Here is a 19,024-nt window from a genome sequence, read left to right as displayed (position 1 = left end):
ACGCAAAGAACATAGTATTTAAACGTACAGCTATGGTACAAATGGGCATGAGGATCGCATTTTGCATAACTCAGTTAGTCAGAGCAATTAAAATAATAAGTCCTTTGAAAGAAGCAAGTGACACTACGCATTTCAGAGTAGTCACATGTTTTTAATTGGTCTGGTCACATCGGGTTAACAGCTGACAGAAATGTTCTTTTTCCTTCAGTCTATTCATGAGGGAATGAACTGTAAGCAGTATCAGGATGATCTTGCAGCCCGCGCAATAAATGACTCTGCTGCCAGGAGGACAACACATCTACTCAAGGTGAGCTGTTATAGGCTCATTAGTCATCATAAACTCAATATCAACAATGAATTACTTCTTCATTCTTTTTTTGGTCTCACATACAGACTCTGGTGCAGTCGGGGGAGGCGATGCACTGTCCCCAGTGTGGCATCATTGTACAGAAGAGGGATGGATGTGATTGGCTGCGTTGCACTGTCTGTCACACTGAGATCTGCTGGGTGACCAGAGGACCCCGCTGGGGACCGAGGGTAAGAAATCCCCACTTTCTGTCCTCATGCCATGCTTCTGTCCGTCTATTTACGAGATTTGATTATTCTTATTCTGATGTTTTCCAAGGGTCCTGGAGACACCAGCGGAGGATGTCGCTGTAACGTCAACAATCAGAAATGTCACCCTAAATGCCAAAACTGCCACTGAGAATCTCAAGAGTGGTCGGATTGTAGAAGGGAATGAAAGACCTAACTTGAAACAAACTAAACTATTCTCTAAAACCGGAAAAAGAGGTGAATATACAATTAAACAGACTGCGCAGGATTGTTACATGAAATACATACTCCTTGTTATAACTGGACACATTCTCAATATTCTCTCAGCAATCAGAATAACCGACACAATATGTTGACATTTATATCTCACAAACATGGAAATGCAGGTTGTGTGGTTTTTAACAAGTCAGAATTGTCACATCTGACAGTAATGATAATAACAACAAGTGTGGTTAGAAGTAAGCAGGGAAAGAGTGTTAACTTTAATTGCATGTGGTGCTTTTATATTTTTTAAATGATTGCACTGTACATGTAGCAATACAGGTGTGTTGTGTTCTGTTTTGGTAGCTAACGTACCAGGATGCATTTCATTAAAGTTAAGTGGCCTTATTCTTGTGCACAAAAGCTGTAGCAGGGTGTTTATGATAAAGTTTTCTGGAAAACGTGACGAAATCCTTGTTTGTCGTGTCCTTGATATGCAATTTTCTGCATAGAGATAGATCAAACAACAGTATAGAGTTATATTTTTTGTGTCCGTGTGATAGTCGGACTGCATGTGCGGCCTGTTGCCAAAGAGGTTTGAAATGTGTCTGATTGTTGTTTAACCAGTTGACTTTGAGAACCAGACTGTTTTGCATGAGTTGATAGGGTACAGAGGTCACTGTGGTACTGCTGACCAGCTGAGTATTGTATGTCGACATGATCAATAAGCAGCAGCCTGTATTGATTTGTAGAAAAATGTTAAATGCAATACTTGAACACTGTAAGAGAAGGCACATGTAAACACATAAGCTCATTTTCCTGTGAAGGAACTGAATATAATGGGTGCATTTGGTGATATTAGCCAACAAACTTTACAGCTTTTTAAATTATATAACAAACTTTGTATCCATGGTAGTACTTGGAGTATTGTCTGATTCATCTATGCATGAATTTGTTATTCTAAACTGTAACCTGTATACCCCTGTCTGCCCTCACTGACTGAACTGACTGTTACCCAGAACACACAGAACTCCAAATACCAAACTATGCCCTTGACTACACTACTGCCCAGCACTGACAAGCCATGGATAAGTCTTTACTGTTTCTTGTGTTCAAATGTCAGCTGTTTTGCTGATATACCGTTGTGCCTTAATTATCAATAAATACTCTTCAAACACTCAGACTTCGTTGCGTGGTTCAGTTTATCACAATTTATACACTTTCGCACAATTGAATTAACCATATCAGACACTTTGAATGACCACATTTGTGTTGCCTTTTTTTAAATGCGAGATTCTTCATGGTAGGCTTATATTCTAAACGTGAACAAAGTTTGAAATCTAGGCTATTTCATAAATATTACAAAATAAATAATAATACAATATCATGTAAAACTATACATATTTTCACAATGCTATACTTATTGGAACAAAAAAAAAGTGAACTATTCAAATTTAATGTATTTTAAGAAGTTGCAACTATCCCCAGGGTTGGGGTCAGTTGAAATTTAAGTTTTTTCACACCACATCCACATTTATTTATTTTTTTTAATTATCCTTGATGAACAGTGATAGGGGACACAATTAATAAAAAGTGATCCAAGTTGAATTTTAGTGAAATGAAGGTCAGCACAACTGCATCAGCAAATTTTTGTTTATTTATTTTCTCTACATAATTAAACTTAGCTACCTGCAGTGGTTCTGTGTCCCACCAGTGGGGCACACCCCACAGTTTGAAAACCATTAGTGTAGTTCAAATAGTTTCTGACAGAAAACTGAGAGTTTCTAATCTCCCTTACCGTGTCAACATATATGCATTTTTGATTACTGAAACATGCCATGATGGTTTGTATTTGAATATCTGTTCAATATAGATAAATAAAATGTTCTTTTGTCCATAAGACGCAGCGACACTGACACCTGTGGGCGATTTACTGGTAATACAGGCTGACAGTGACAGAATGAATAAAACTGACCTCTCACATTACAATAAATGAACAGTTTTTAAATAGACATACGGAGACACGTGGAAGACATTTAGAGAACTCTAAACGTTTTACAATTTACATACAAAAAATCGTTAATGTCAGTGTTAGCAGGGCTCCTCACAGGTGGGCGGGGCTTAAAGCTCAGGCAGCAGGCGGACGTCTTTGACGTGGTTCTTGTCGTTACGACACCGACAGAGAGGTAACGTGTAGCGGACCTGATAGTTACCGGATTATAAAAGATTAAAGCTCAGAAGGTGCAGCGGTGTGCAGCAGGTGAGTAAAGATGTCGGTACCGTCACCGTCGGTTAATATCTTCAGCTTCAGTGCCTCGAGTATTCGGCATATGCACGTTCCTCCTGCACGCAAACTGTAGATGAATGATAAAACCACAGCACGACCTCGAAGTATGAAGTTTAGGTCTCAGTGCAGCTCTGTTGTTCTCGTCAGCAGCCCAAACCAAAAAAAATGAGTGTGTTATTACTGCAGAGTTTACGGTGGTCTTCTTCATGCTTCGTGCTTCATGGTGCCAGTCTGGTTTACTGTTACTCCTGCAGGATTCCTCACGGATTTGCATGTTTTGCTATTATGTAATTTTCCTTTAACAAACGTAGAGAAAATGCATGAAGGAGTACTTTTATGTCTTTAATACAAATATGTTTAAAGAAAACGTGCAATATAGACACTCAGTTGCGTGTAAACTCTCAATTCTGACACATTTTGTGAAAGATAATACAGAAAACCTATGATCTGTCACAAACTGGCTCAAAGTATGAGGAGAGACAAGCAAAGTTAAATGATGAGTAATTGTGTGGGGGTTTTTTTATTTAACAAAACACATATAACTAGAGCTGCAATGATTAATTGATCAGTTTGATTGTTTTCTTTAAGAAAAAATGGTCAAAATTCTCTGATTCAAGCTTCTTAAATGCAAATATTTTCTGGTTCTTTAGTCCTCTATAACAGCAATGTGGACAAAAGAAGACATTTTAGGACGTCATTTTGGGCTTTGGCAAAGTTGATCGACATTTTTCACAATTTCCAGACCTTTTATGGACCAAACAACTAACTGATTGATCAAGAAAGTAATTAGATTAGTCGACTATTCAGACCAGATGTTTTCAAAGTTATCGACATAAGATTTTAACGCAACATGTGTTATCAGAAGGAGATTACATGGAATAGCTTGAATGTGTGTGATTTGGTTCAAGAGGTAGTTCAGAGGTACACTTAAAAAATGTCTTTGGACGAAACTTTTTTATGTATTTAGTGTAGTCTGAATCAAACAGCTACGTCAGGCGATCTTAGCTCAATTGTTTAAGGGGATAAAATACTGTAATCAAATTGAGTGTTGTAGGTACTAAAATGTGAAACCAAATTGAATCCAGATGTGGTGGCCAGGAGAGAGACAGAGTGGTACATTATGAAACAGATTTTGTGAATGCAGAGGTATCTCAGCTCTGTTTTGTTAGTAATACAGTATTACAGAGTGGATATATAGCTAATCTTTCCTCTTCTCTGACTCCACCCAGGATCAGCTCTTCTCTGTCTTCACTATGGCTGAGACCAAGGGGACATTTGACTTTGCCATCGATCGGGGCGGCACCTTCACAGATGTGTTCGCCCGGCTGCCTGATGGCCGAGAGAGAGTCTTGAAACTGCTTTCCCGGGACCCCCAGAACTACAAAGATGCTCCCACTGAAGGCATCCGCCGAGTCCTGGAGGAGGTAACATGACACGAAGGAAGGATGTGTTAATACATGCTTTTCTGAAATATTATCAATTATTTTTAGCTAATATGAGATTTATACAAATTAGTTTTGCAGATTCAATAGGAAGAAGCTGGCGTTTGGCTGACATGAGGAAAAGTTATGAAGGTTATTAATGAAAAGCTGTTGCACATCTTTAGAATCACGACCTGGATTTAGATTGAAAAGCTGATGCCCTCCACTCACTCACCAATCAGTCGTAGAGCTTGAGAGTTTTAGAGATTTTTATTTTTAGATTTTATTTTGTAACTTTGTGGGCATAAAGCAAGCTGCTGCTGAAAAAGGAGTAAGCATTCCTTAGGCAATCTTGCTCAGTTAAAAAAAAAATTATTTAAAGTAAGTCTTGTCTGTATGGAAAACCTTTGTGTACAGTTCAATCATTAAATCACCAGTAGAACAAAAACAATTTGAAGCAGAAATGATCATTTTAAGCTGAGGAACTCACTGTTATATTACTGGCTCTTGTGAAGTGACCCGCCCCTTTTTGTCCTGTGCAGTCGATCAAACATGGTACCTCAGTCAACTTTCTTCTTGTCCTTGGAAACAGGAAAGGAGAAAGTTGACTGAGGCTCCACGCTTGCTCGACTGTCATTGGAGTACAGAGCGAAAAGGGGTGGGACTTAGAAACGGTCAGTTGTTGTGGTTCGTTTTTGAGCAGGCTGCATGAGAGCCGATCAAAACATGTCTTTTTAACCAGATCAAAGGGCAATAGAACAAAGCATGAAGGAGACAAAGACTCGTATGAACAGTATATGATGTAGACATATTTGTGTGATGTTGCTGGCAGGAAACAGGGCGGGCCTTTCCTCGCGACCAGCCTTTAGACACCTCTCTGATTGGCTGGATCAGAATGGGCACAACAGTGGCGACCAACGCCCTGCTGGAGAGAGAGGGAGAAAGGACCGCGCTCCTCGTCACACGGGGCTTCAAAGACTTGCTGCACATCGGCACTCAGGCCAGGCCAAAGCTGTTTGATTTGGTTTGTAATGGTTGTTTTCTAAACCCGTGATTATATCAGTGCGTGGGGTCCATGAGTAGCCTGAATAAGGATCCCGTGTCCCTGCAACATCAGCCATTATCTTTTGTTAACAGGTCTTGGAGTTTGTCCCCAGATCAGTTGTACCTTTAATGGTTTAATTGGTCACTTATCTATGAAGGTGATGTTCTGTTCGAGAGCAAGCTGCGACAAACAAAGCAGTAGATAAGGTCAAACAAATTAACACTGTAGATTACTCTGCTGTAAACTATATTTTGTCATTTTTAAGTAGTCAAACTACACCTATATGACAGCCCTATGGAGGTTCACTCAGCTCAGTTACACTCTTGTTGACATAACTGTGTGTGTGTGTGTGTGTGTGTGTGTATACAGGAGGTAGTGGTTCCTGAAGTGCTGTATGAAGAAGTAATAGAAGTGGATGAGCGAGTCATCCTCAGGCAAGATGGCTGCCAGCTGCCCAAACAGAATGTCAAACGTATTGTCACAGGTTTGAAACACTCCTAAACACTCTTTTGTAAGAGTCGTAACGCTTCAGGATTTGGTTGAAACCCTAAATGAGTCATAAACCTGGTCACAGTGGATTTGTTGTGCTGCTACATTTTCTTTACTCGATGTCATGGATTATTATGAAATTCTCATCGGTTTTAGTTGTACTTCACGTTTGAAGTGCTAGTTAGCATTCTAAACTAGGATGGTGAACACGGCAGACATTGTACCTGATAAAAAAAAAAATGGCATGTTAGCATTTTTTTGTTAGTGGTCTGGATGTACAGCTTAATTTTATTTTAAAGTTTGGTCAAATGAAGTTTTATAATATTGCTTTACCTTGCCACCAGACTGCCTTTTCCAACAGGAAACTGCTTATATGTAAGCCAAATATCTCTCTCTCCAAAGCAGCCAGACTCCTTTGGCAAATAATGTTATTGCTTGTCTACTATTGCCTCAATCAGTTAATTTGTTTGTGTCATTGTGTGACTTTGTGTTTTAAAAGGTCAGGTTGACTCCGATGTTCTTTACTGTTTTTGTCAATGGAGTTTTGTTGGTTTCGGAGAGAGTGATATTTGGCTTATATAAAGCTAAAAAGCCCCTCAGTGACTTAGTACGGTCTCACAGAGCCTCACAGGTTGGTCTGCAGATTCCTCTTGTATACAACCACATTTTACAGACTGTCTTTGAAAAAGTGCTAGTACACAAACAAGATTAAGAGTCTACAGGCACATTATAGCAGCTCTGTGAGGCTGTAAGTCTTGTTCTACAACTTGTGCTTATTCATGCATTACTTCTCATTTTGTTTGATCAGTTAAAAGACATGCACAAATACAAAAAAAAAGATTTCATTTCCTTTCCATCGTTTTCGTCTCATCTTTTCAATCATTTTCCTGCTCTTGCTCTGCATCTGTCTCCAGACCGCCTCCCTACATATCCCCAACTTCTGTTCTGAACACTTTCACATAATTTCTCAGTTTATCAGTGTTTTTTGGGGGGGTGCACGTGTAGGAATGTAAGATCAGTCGACTGGCACACTAATGCAAACCTGCTCTGGATGAGAGCACCTCCTGAATGCCTTACATAATTTGATATAATCCTGATAATCTGCGTGTGTGCGCTGGTGTCCCTCAGGCAGCACGGGGGACTCTCTGGAGGTGTGGAGGGAGCTGGATATGGAGCAAGTGGAAAAAGACCTCAGGGGAGTTCTGTCCCGCGGGATCACCAGTCTGGCTGTCCTTCTCCTGCACTCATACACGTCAGTAGTCCAGCTTGTTTCTTTTTTACTGTTAATCATAGAGGCCTGTTTACTCAAGGTCCTGATCTAATCTTTTAAATTCTAACTTAACACTCACTCACACAACTTCATTTTTGTTGTTTCTTTTGTCATTCTACATAACAATTATACATTTTTTGCTTTCCATTACTCTGTAGGTATGTTCTCTGCACTTGTCAGAGGTATCTGGTGTCCAACAGCCTGTCAATATTAGTTTTAGTGTATGCTATATTTAAAATATTTCACCACTTCACTTTGCACTCAGACAGCCCTTTCTGACAGGAAACTGCAGGTGCATGAGTGCTCTCTCCAAAACCAACCAAACTCCATAGGTGAACTCAGTAATTTTACCTTGCAGAACACAGGATATTCCTCTCTCTCTCTCTCTCTCTCTCTCTCTCCCTCTCTCTCTCTCTCTCTCTTTCAGATGGTCTGATCATGAGAAAGCAGTGGGTGATCTGGCACGTCGTCTAGGCTTCACCCAGGTGTCTTTGTCCAGCGAGGTCATGCCCATGGTGCGGGCAGTGCCTCGAGGCTACACTGTCTGCGCCGATGCCTACCTCACGCCCAAAATTCATCAGTATTTAAAAGGCTTCACCTCTGGGTTCAAGGGTGGCCTGAAGGTGTGTTGATACAGAATACCACATTTTCATAGGCTGAATTTTCCAGATGTTCAATGAGGATGTTGTTTCATCTGATCATTGAAATATTATTGCCCTCTGTTTGCAGGATGTGGACGTCCTGTTCATGCAGTCAGATGGCGGTCTGACTCCCATGGGGCAGTTTTGTGGTTCACGGGCCGTTCTGTCTGGCCCAGCAGGGGGTGTGGTGGGATACGCCATCACCTCTTACTGCCAGATGGAGAAAAAACCTGTGATTGGCTTTGACATGGGTGGTGAGTGGGTGGGGAATGCAGAGATGTTGTTTTTTAATTTTTAAATTACACAATTTAGTGTACATGTAAATTGTCTGCAACTTTGATTATTACACATGATAGGTTTTTTATATCTGACTTTCACTTTTAAGTTATTAAAAATGGTATTAAGCGCATTTATTAGTTACAAGTTAAAGAAAAAATGACTTTTCTGTGTTTAATACAGGAGAAATTCATACCTTTACAGGCCTTTTATGCTTCTTGTCCTCCTGACTGTCTCTGTCTTGCTTCCTTGTCTTTCTCACTAGGAACGTCCACTGATGTAAGCCGGTACGCCGGCCAGTACGAACACGTGTTTGAGGCGACCACAGCTGGCGTCACCCTCCAAGCTCCTCAGCTGGACATCAACACGGTGGCTGCAGGCGGAGGATCACGACTTTTCTTCAGGTCTGTTATTAGTAGCTTGTGTATGACTCTATTTGATCATCACACCAAGGTACATTAACAGGGAACTCTACTCTCAGGTCTCTGAGATTGACTTCAAATGTGAAAAAAAGTTGTATGAAGCCTTTTGTGGCTCCAGAGGGAACTATGTAAAATCAGATAAATTGCCTCAAGTGATGTCACTGGAGTCGGCGTAGCAGCAGGAAGCTGCATTTGCCTCTTCCAGCATAGTGCCTGAATCTCTGACCAAATTGTTAGCAGTTGAGTTGCACTGTGGGTAATGTAGGCACCGTGTTTTGACATGAATGTGTGGAGCAAAAGAGACAATGCAAGTGCAATGCTAAATCAGTGAAATACTTTTTTTTTTATTAAGACAACAAAGGCCAAAATCAGTATTACACTAACTAACTCAGAGCAAGTCATGGAAACTGATGGCTCAGTGGTCACTATTCAATTTAAGTTGGTTATGTGAGGTTCACATTCGCAGTGAAATGGTTGCATAGATGACTTTTGAGTTAATTACATTTTTTGGAGTACTTAAACCATAGATCCAGTTAGATATGCTGTTTAGCTGCTACCAGCAAATAAAAAAATAAGCAGGCCAATATTTCCACCTGCAGTTTTGAACAGTGACTGCATAATTTGTGTCTGTGTTGTTCCAGTATATGATTAACTGAGTGGGGCCCTTAAAACTCCAAAAGAATGACTTAAAAGGGAAACGCTTACTAAAACTTAATACTTAGTTTAAACAGTGTAAAATTTGGTTTCAGTTTCCAGGTCAGCTTTAAAATTTTAAAGTTTTTATGTAATAATTGTAATGTGATATATACTCTTTCTACTTGTCTGCACCCAGTTGTTTTGCTTAACTTTTTTTATTTAATCCATCAAGATTTTATTTAAACTTATGCTTAAACTTTGCTTTTTTTTATGTGATATGTCTCCTTCCTTTACTTCCCTCTCAGATCAGGGATGTTTGTGGTTGGACCAGAGTCTGCAGGTGCTCATCCAGGACCAGCCTGTTACAGAAAAGGTAACAGACAGTTTGTGTTTCTTCCACTGATCCTCCCTTTGTGTCACTTTCCCTATTTTCAGTGGTTTCGCCCACTCTTGAAATCATTCTTATACATCCAGCTGGTCTGTCCTTCATGCTGTCTGATGAAAATCCACACGCATGCACACACGTTTTTCAGGTCCTGTCCCCTCCCCCCTTTTCCCCCTTCCTCAGGACTGATAATCTGGTTTGGCTGCATGAAGGTTGGAAAGTGGCACAGGTCCAAGTTTCAGATGATAGAGCTGAAGCTGCCTCATAGTTCTCAGTTGGATCTGTGGTGTGTGTTAACACAGAGACACTTGACTCTGATTTCACTGTTGATCTTCCCCACAGGAGAGCTCCAGTCTTTCACATTTCTCACAGAATTACATAACATATGTTCAACTATGAGACTGAAGTGCTCAGTGAAGCATGTTACACAAAAGCAGCATTTAAACATGTATACTTTCACAGGTGGCCCTCTGACTGTAACCGACGCTAACTTAGCCCTGGGTCGCCTCCTCCCTTCGTTCTTCCCAAAGATCTTTGGGCCCGGAGAAAATGAACCACTGTCACTGGAAGAAACCATGAAGCATTTCCATCAGTTGACCCAGGAGATCAACCTCTTCTTGTCTTCTAACCAATCACAGGCACTCATATTTACTGAGATATGAAGCAGAGTTTGAAAGTAACTGAATAATCCTCTAAGAGAGTGTTAATTATAAGGCTGTATTATTTTTATATGTCTTCATTTGCAGGTCAGCGCAAATGGGGCCAACCACACCCACAACAGCACGTCAGAGATGAGTGTGGAGGAGGTGGCCATGGGGTTCATTCGCGTCGCAAATGAGGCCATGTGCCGGCCGATCAGAGCCCTGACGCAGGTATTTCGAGTTTTGAAATCTCAGCCAGCTCCAGCGCTGACTGTTCAGTTGTTAAATGTGTAAGAAATTTAAAATCATGTACTGTTTTTTTGTCTTTCTTTCCCCCGCCTCCCCGTGCCCTCCCAGGCGAAGGGCCATGATACATCCCAACATGTGTTAGCATGTTTCGGAGGTGCAGGTGGCCAACATGCCTGTGCTATTGCCCGAGCCCTGGGGATGAAGACTGTCTTCATACATAAGTAAGGGGGATTAGATTTACGATTTTCAAACTTCATTGATCTTCCTTCTGTAAAAATTAAGTGTTAACATGTTTAAATGGACTTGCTCCTCAACCTCTATGTGAATATGTTAAGAAATTACAGCACAGATCCACCAGAGCAGCTTCAAGTGGCAATTGTAAAAATTCATTCTGTAAAATATGTTTCGCTCCAATAGCTCTTTCTGTGAAAGGAGCTGGGAAGTCCTGGAATTTTAACATGCTACAGGATCACTTGAACTTTGCTGCAGATGTCACCATTTTTAGAGGAGCTGCAGAAAATCTTGGTTAATTCAGCAACAAACATACTCTTATATCTAATTTTAAATGTACTGTTTTTAATTTATGCTTTATTGTTTTTTGCTGCACTCATTTTTTTTAAGGTAAGTAGTGGTTAGTTTTATCGGTCAGCCGTTTATCTGGCATTTTGAGATAATCTGCATTGGCCAATGCCTGCGCTCATGTGCCTGATAAACAAAAAAGGTCTTCAGACACATCAGGCAGGCAGCCTGTGGATGCACTGTAAAGAACTGGATACCAGATATAAAGGTAGACTTTACATTGTGATGATGTCACAGAATTTAAAATAGCTTTGCTTCATCTCTAGGAAGGTTCTACAAATATAAAACCTCCATGGATCAAAAAATCATAATAGAAAGAGTCATAACTGTGCTTGTTTACAATTTGAGGTGTCCTGTCAGCAATTTTACACGTCTCTTTTACAATGGGGGATAATAAGTAAAAAAAAGCTTTTACCGCAAGTGGCCACTTAGAAAAAAGAAATTGTGCTATGAAGGGACGGAACATGATTGTGTGTGTTTAAGAGACAGCCGTATTCATGTACGGTATGCTTGGCTAACATGCATTTGTTTGTATGTTGCAGATACAGCGGCGTGCTGTCAGCGTACGGTCTGGCTCTAGCTGATGTGGTGGAGGAGGTGCAGGAGCCGTGCTCGCTGCAGTACGAGCAGCGCTCTTTCAGTGAGCTCAATCGGAGGGTGGAGCAGCTCTCAAAACGCTGCCGCGATACACTCTTGACTCGCGGATTCACCAGGTCAGCACCCACACAACACTTTATACCATATGCCTCTCTATGTTAAAGGGATAATTCGGATCATTGGAAGTGGGATTGTATGAGATACTTATCCATAGTCAGTGCACTATATACAGTACCTACTGCACACACCCTGAGTTTGGAGAAGCAGCAGGAGTACCGGTGTAGGAATGTTATCAATGTACTGTTGTGGACAAAAAAAGATCCACCTCAAAAAAATCTATATGATCTAGATATAATCTAGTCCTTGACTCCACACCTTTTCAGTGTTAAATAACATCTCATAGTCACTAAAAACATGCACTTTTAACACATAGTGACACAGTGCTGCAGCTTTGTTTCTTGTCCTCTACAGCGGACAGATAACCACTGAGGTTTTCCTTCACCTGCGTTACGAGGGCACTGACTGCGCTCTCATGGTTACCGCCACCGGTTACCCCAGCAACGCCCAGTCTTGTCAAGCTGGAGACTTCTGCAGTGCCTTCACCAAGCGGTTAGCTCTTTGTTTACTCATTTGCTCAATCATTCATTACTTTATTCATGTGCTGAGCTTTGGCTGCGACATGCATTCACTCAGGAGTGAATAAATCATTTCCACTGACACTTTCACTCCTCTGTGCCCTCTGTTTACGTTGTGTAAGCAAACACACCATCAAGTTAATGTGTCATTTTTCCATAAGAGATAAGCTCAGTAAACTGTGTTGTAGACATTTGTTTACTCTACTCATGGTTTCTAATGTTCCTCTGACCTTAATCTTAATCTTTCAGTTACATGAAGGAGTTTGGATTCACAATCCCAGATAGACCCATCATGGTTGATGACATCAGAGTGAGGGGTTGTGGAAAATCTGGCATCAAGTCAGTACATAAAACAAAGACGGGACACGGACAGGCCAAACCAGTCACGGTACCATTATTAAAACATTATAACGTTTTGAAATAGTTATAACCAAATTTAATGTTTTGGTCATAAAACAGTTATCTGTTCCTCTCTGTAGATGACCAAGTGTTACTTTGAAGAAGGTTACCTGGACACCAGTGTGTATCTGTGGGAGGAGCTGCCATCTGGTCACAACATCCAGGGACCAGCCATCATCATTGATAAAAACAGGCAGGCGTTTTCCTCTCACTGCTATTACTAGTTTTCAAATTAACATCAAGAAAGCCTTTATTAGAGATGTCCCAAAACAATCCTAAGGACTGGTATCTGCTAAAATAAAGATGATCAGTGTCTGATCCTTTATTTACTGAACTCTACTGTATTTCTGTATTTCCCTAACAACACGAAATAATGATCTTCGTCTTTGATCAGGACAACTGTTTTTTTTTTTTAATTGAATAGTATTTGCTATTCGTAATTTTACTTTAATTGCTCAAATATGTTTTTATATGATGTCATACAGTACAGTTTCAGTACAGTTTAAAGTTTGACATTTTGATTTGTTGCTTCATTACTTGGATGTACTGACTCATTCTCGAATACGTCCACCGTACTTTTTCTTTATCTGGGTTGAAAATGAAGTAAACATCATCTTAATCTGTGTCTTTAATATGCTATGCTTCAAAATGCAGTAACACCTGTATTTTTCCGACTCTCTCCTCCATCAGTACGATCCTGGTGGAGCCGTGCTGTGAGGCCCATCTGACAGAAGGGGGTGATATTTGTATGACTGTAGGTTCCGACCCTCACTGCGCCCTCGGCACAGAGCTAAACACTGTGCAGCTCTCAATCTTCTCCCACCGCTTCATGAGCATCGCAGGTACATCCACAGAGAAGAGAGGCAGGAGACGGAGTGAACGATTGTTGGGGAGAAACTAAGAGGTGTAGGACAGAAAATATTATTGTTCTATCTTTCCTTCTCTACAGAACAGATGGGTCGAGTTCTCCAAAGAACCTCCATCTCCACCAACATCAAGGAACGTCTCGACTTCTCCTGTGCTGTGTTCGGACCAGACGGTGGTTTAGTGTCCAACGCGCCCCACATCCCTGTCCACCTGGGCGCCATGCAGGAGACTGTCCAGTACCAGGTGAGTAATGGCTGCCTCTGACACCTGGAAGTTCCTCATTTTAGGGCCACGGCCTTGGGTGTCAAAAATGCTCAAATGCAAGTAAAAATAAAACAATTATTTTAAATTCACAGAACATAATGAATGGTACTTAAGCGTTAAGCATGATTGTATTTAGTTATTTATTATTTTGATATACTAACTATTATTTTGAGAAAGTTTCTTATTGTAATGACCTACGGGTTCTTCTTTTTTTATCATTACATTGGCAGAAATAGGCTTTCATGAGAAGAGACAGAGCATGGACAACAATGCAATGAAAATCCAGACGTTCCATAGGAGACACGCTTATATAATGTGGATCTAGTTGTTTGGCACTGTTAAGAGAGACTGCAGTCTGCAGTATAAACCACAGAAATGTAGAATAACATTAGGCTTCATGATCAAAGAAAGTTTATATCACGCCAACATTTCTGTCCATATTTGCACAGTCCCTTTCTCGTGCTTGTCCACTTTCTCTCTAGCATACTCTCTCTCTCTGCATCACACTTAAGTAGTCTGGTGGTTTTCCAGTGCTTCATGTCAGATTCCAAATCTAAATCAGCTGGGGCAGTGCAGTCTGGGAATCAAGGCCTCTGTGGCCGCAGGGCAGAATGTTTTTTGCGGGGAATAAGGCCAAACTGAGGGGGACACGGCTGCTGTGAAATTCCTGCCCTGGTGCCTCCCTTAAGATTTAATACCCCATTCTGACAGAAAGGATGTTGTTTGTTTGTTTTTCATCTTCTCTGTGCAGATGAGAACACTAGGAAACAATCTGAATGAAGGCGATGTGATCCTGAGTAACCACCCGTGTGCTGGGGGCAGCCACCTCCCAGACCTCACTGTCATCACACCGGTCAGTCTGTCCAGCTCTCTGTCTGCTTCCAGTCAGTCGTCTTTTTCACTACATTCATCTTCTTCCCTCCTTCATCTCCTTTTTTTCCCCTGCAGGTGTTCAGGAAAGGTGTACGTGGTCCAGTGTTCTTTGTAGCCAGCAGGGGGCACCATGCTGACATTGGAGGCATCACTCCAGGTTCCATGCCCCCCCACTCCACCTCCCTCCAGCAGGAGGGGGCCGTCTTCACTTCCTTTAAACTCGTCACCGGCGGTGTCTTCCAGGAAGAGGGTAAGAGAGGAGAAGGAATGTGAGAGGAAGAATGATGAAAAGAGGGAGCAGAGATAATACAGAGCTGCTGACAAGTCGAGATAAAGAGTCCTTACTTTTTAACAAAAAAATCATATTTACTATACTAGTGACCAACCTCAACATTACTAACTACTACCTTCCTTTTTCCAAAGCATGCCAACTTACTTGAGATAAGTAACATAACATTATGAATGGTTAATCATCTGTATTTTGTGAAAATTGTGATAATGCAAAAATAACAAGAAATCACTACAATAACAAATAAGTTGGTAAAATGTGGAAATATAAAGACAAATAACAAATACAACTTAAATAAAAAAAAATAATAAAGGTGACTTATACATTATCCATTTTGTGCAAGGTTTAATTCTCTGTTAGTTGACTTTTTTTCAGCATATTGAAGTGAATGCAAACTAGAAGGTCAGAAATCAGTGTACAGTATCTATGTTTACTGTACGCTTTGGTAGAATGTCTGCAGTAATCTGGAGTATATGAACATATGTAGCTAATGATCTGTTTTGTTGTGTCTTTCCTCCCTGGATTCCTCTTTTGCCGTCTCCTCTCTGTCTCCATATCAGCTGTAACTGAAGCTCTGATGGCTCCAGCCCAGTACCCAGACTGCTCTGGGACTCGTAATCTCCATGACAACTTGTCAGACCTGCGGGCTCAGGTGGCAGCCAATCAGAGAGGCAGCCAGCTGGTGGGGGAGTTGATTGACAGCTATGGGTTAGCTGTGGTCCAAGCTTACATGGGATACATCCAGGTAACTGTGATTATGAATGAAACAAAATATGAAGTACTGCTGTTCCACTAGAACCTTTGTGTTCATGTTTCAGAGTAATGCAGAGCTGGCTGTGAGGGACATGCTGCGAGACTTCGCACGTCGTCGACGGCAGCAGACTGGCTCGCTGGAGGTGGAGTCGGAGGATTTCATGGATGATGGGACACCGATCAGACTGCGGGTTCAGATTAATGAAGAGCAGGTGATCACGGAGAACAATCAAACTTGCACTGATGAAGAAGAAATCAGATAATTTCTTGGACTGACCATGCAATAAAATCTAAAAACCTCCATCACCACAGGGCAGTGCGGTGTTTGACTTCACAGGGACGGGAACAGAGGTTTGGGGGAACTGCAACGCTCCACGCGCCATCACCCTCTCTGCCCTCATCTACTGCCTGCGCTGCATGGTTGGACAGGACATCCCTCTTAATCAGGTAATGTGGTTTTTTAGGAAGATTTAAGGTTTGATTGTGTGTTTTTGACAGAGGTGCTCACTCAGGCTGCTTTGGAGTCATGATCGAAATCAGAACCAGATGTTTTGAACACCTGCACAGGAAAGCCTGTCAATTCTTCCTAAGTCTTTTCCTATAATGAAAACAGTTTGAAACTCACCAGTGTAGTCATCTATGTTTCTCAACATTTTCTACTTGATGATTTGGCCTCTGGCTGCAAATAAACTCAAATGCTTATTCATATTCCGTTGTTTCTTTCTGTCATATCCAGGGCTGTCTCGCCCCAATCAAAGTCATCATACCCCCTGGCTCGATCCTTCAGCCCTCCCAAAGTGCAGCTGTGGTTGGAGGGAATGTACTCACATCCCAGAGGGTGGTTGACGTCATCTTTAGGGCATTTGAGGTGTGCGCTGCTTCACAGGTGAGAAAAACCACTCAACAACACAATGTTATTGTGAGATTTATCTGTAAACCAAAGTAATTATTGCTAAATTCTGATGATAGCATGCTGCATTTTTCTGATGGGAAGATGCCATTACATAAGGCAAATACTGCTCTCTCCAAACCAACCAAACTACATAGGAGAAATCTGTAATTTTACCTCATACAACACGGACGTTGCTGGTCGCTTCTTCAACAAAAGGTTAATTTGGAATCACCAAACAAACTAACAGAGGCAGCAGTAGAACAGGAGCTACTGTTCTCAGAGGGGAAAGCCATAAAAACATTTTAAATATAGTGTGTGCTTAAACTGATATTGATTTTCTCAGCTAGGTCTTTTTTAAGGTGTCTAAAATACATTTTGCTGCTGACCCTGTCAACAACGGTACTTCTCCACAGGCCAAATTCTTCCAAAATTCTGCATGCATGTATTTGTTTTCTTTGTGTCGTTGGTTACTTATTGTCAGTCTTCGTTCCATCAGGGTTGCATGAACAACATTTCATTTGGCAGCGAGAGGAAAGGTTACTATGAGACAGTTGCTGGGGGAGCAGGGGCGGGGCCAGGCTGGAATGGGCGGAGTGGGGTTCACAGTCACATGACCAACACCCGCATCACTGACCCCGAGATTCTGGAGAAGAGGTTGGAAATGTTTTTGTATTTGTTGTGATTCTTTTATTGATATTATTGATATTAATGTGTCGCTGTTGTCCATGTGCTGTTCAGGTATCCAGTCGTTTTAGAGCAGTTCTCTCTGCGGCCAAGCTCAGGAGGTGCAGGAAAATACTGCGGTGGAGACGGTGTGACACGGAAACTTATGTTCAGGAGCAAGGTGGTTCTGTCTGTACTGACGGAGAGGCGATCTACCCGCCCCTATGGCCTCCAGGGTAAACTCTGACCCTTCTAAGCAGCTGTTTTCATTTTTTCTCCACTAAAAGAAACTAGGTATTTTATATGCTTTTGAAGTGATAGCTAACTCTTCCCTCTCTCGGCTGGTCAGGCGGTGAGGATGGGGCAGCAGGGTTGAACCTGCTTCACAGAGCAGACGGACGAGTCCTCAACCTGGGAGCCAAAACCAGTGTGAGCATTCAGCCCGGGGTAAGACTGCATAATGCATTTTTGTGGGAGAAATGCTACCAAGTAGAAGTAGAAATCTGTAATATATTTACTGTACTAAATCATAAAATGACCATGATGTGTCATCAGAGATGACTATAGTTAAATTACAGACTTCTCCAACAACACTATGAGCCACCATATTATCCTGTGATCTTAATGTTTCTTAATGTTTGCCTGTTTCACATATATTACAGTTTAAATTGAATGAGTTAGTGTTTATGAGTCATAAGTCTAAGAAGTCATTAATATTTTATGTTTGAATTTGTAATGAGAATACACATTGGTTTAAATTGCTTTAAATGTTTTAGTTCTGAGGAGATACCTGTTTGTATAAACTGATGATTTGTCTGTGTCTCCCCCTACAGGACATGTTCTGCCTCTACACTCCTGGAGGAGGGGGATACGGGAGAGAGGAGGAGAGGAGGCCACAGACGAAGCGCAGGCGCTTGAATGAGACTTTCCCAGAGAGAGGCAGCGTCTTTGAATATCGAATGGCACAAGAGGGAGTATGAGAAATGGCAAGAGGTAGTTACCAGACATGTCAGAGGAGGAGTAGAAGAAGGAGGAGGAGGAGGAAAGAGGTGGGGAGATTACAGGAAGTCAAGCAGAGGAAGAGATGGGGGGAAAAAAGACAGTAACAGTGTTAACATTTTCATCATTAAACTGTGAGAAATCAAGAAGGCACATACTAAAGCAAGATGGGAAGAACATTTGTACTTTACATGTAGGTTAGGCAAAAGAAATGTCATATAGTTTATGAAACAGATTCTAACAGCAAGGCTGTGCTTAAATTAGCAGGCCAAGTGACTGAAAACCAATAGCTAACTATTAACTAATAGAAAGTTAGTGAATCAGAGAAATAACACATTAATCTCTGGTTATTTCACATTGGTTACATTCAAAGCACAATTAAACCCACCCACACCTCCACTCAAACCCACACTACTCGCCACAACCCCACTTTTTTTTTTTCCTTCTTTTGTGAAAAAAGCCTTAGCAAGTTTTGTAGTCCCACTCTGACAATCCAGATTTGGCACATTAGGTAAGATGAAGTGTGTATTTTTGCCTAGTGAAAAGTTTATCTGTTTTTAAATGAATTCATGTCAAACTGTGGGAAGTAGTTGTTCCAGTTTAGCAGCTGCATTTTCAAATACCACACAGTCACAACGTGGTCACTGTTCGTCTGTTATTTAAACAAGACTGACAAATAAACCCCATTTCTACTAA

The 19,024-nt window shown here is 41.2% G+C and overlaps 2 protein-coding genes across 2 annotated transcripts in view; both read left to right on the top strand.

Moving 5' to 3' along the window:
- Positions 1 to 1,937, top strand: part of shrprbck1r (sharpin and rbck1 related) — a 13,544-nt gene extending 11,607 nt beyond the window's left edge. The window contains exons 12-14 of the mRNA XM_084747789.1: positions 209 to 307; positions 394 to 537; positions 626 to 1,937. Coding sequence (XP_084603915.1) covers positions 209 to 307; positions 394 to 537; positions 626 to 706 — 324 coding nt within the window. The 3' untranslated portion in view covers positions 707 to 1,937. The remainder of the gene's footprint in view (positions 1 to 208; positions 308 to 393; positions 538 to 625) is intronic.
- On the top strand, positions 650 to 19,024 carry oplah (5-oxoprolinase, ATP-hydrolysing). The gene is made up of 28 exons (XM_084747791.1): positions 650 to 792; positions 4,273 to 4,467; positions 5,297 to 5,488; positions 5,879 to 5,993; positions 7,127 to 7,250; positions 7,696 to 7,891; positions 7,998 to 8,163; positions 8,451 to 8,589; positions 9,549 to 9,616; positions 10,091 to 10,266; positions 10,375 to 10,500; positions 10,627 to 10,739; positions 11,640 to 11,810; positions 12,166 to 12,303; positions 12,579 to 12,717; positions 12,809 to 12,921; positions 13,419 to 13,570; positions 13,678 to 13,838; positions 14,611 to 14,712; positions 14,808 to 14,982; positions 15,582 to 15,766; positions 15,840 to 15,986; positions 16,087 to 16,221; positions 16,511 to 16,660; positions 17,163 to 17,320; positions 17,405 to 17,565; positions 17,679 to 17,776; positions 18,163 to 19,024. The coding sequence occupies exons 2-28, from the start codon at positions 4,297 to 4,299 to the stop codon at positions 18,307 to 18,309; spliced, it is 3,918 nt and encodes a 1,305-aa protein (XP_084603917.1). The 5' UTR covers positions 650 to 792; positions 4,273 to 4,296; the 3' UTR covers positions 18,310 to 19,024.

This window comes from Lutjanus erythropterus, chromosome 21 (assembly GCF_056507025.1).
Source record: "Lutjanus erythropterus isolate fLutEry1 chromosome 21, fLutEry1.hap2, whole genome shotgun sequence".
Classification (NCBI taxonomy): domain Eukaryota; kingdom Metazoa; phylum Chordata; class Actinopteri; order Lutjaniformes; family Lutjanidae; genus Lutjanus; species Lutjanus erythropterus.
This window is presented reverse-complemented; position numbering and strand designations above follow the sequence as displayed.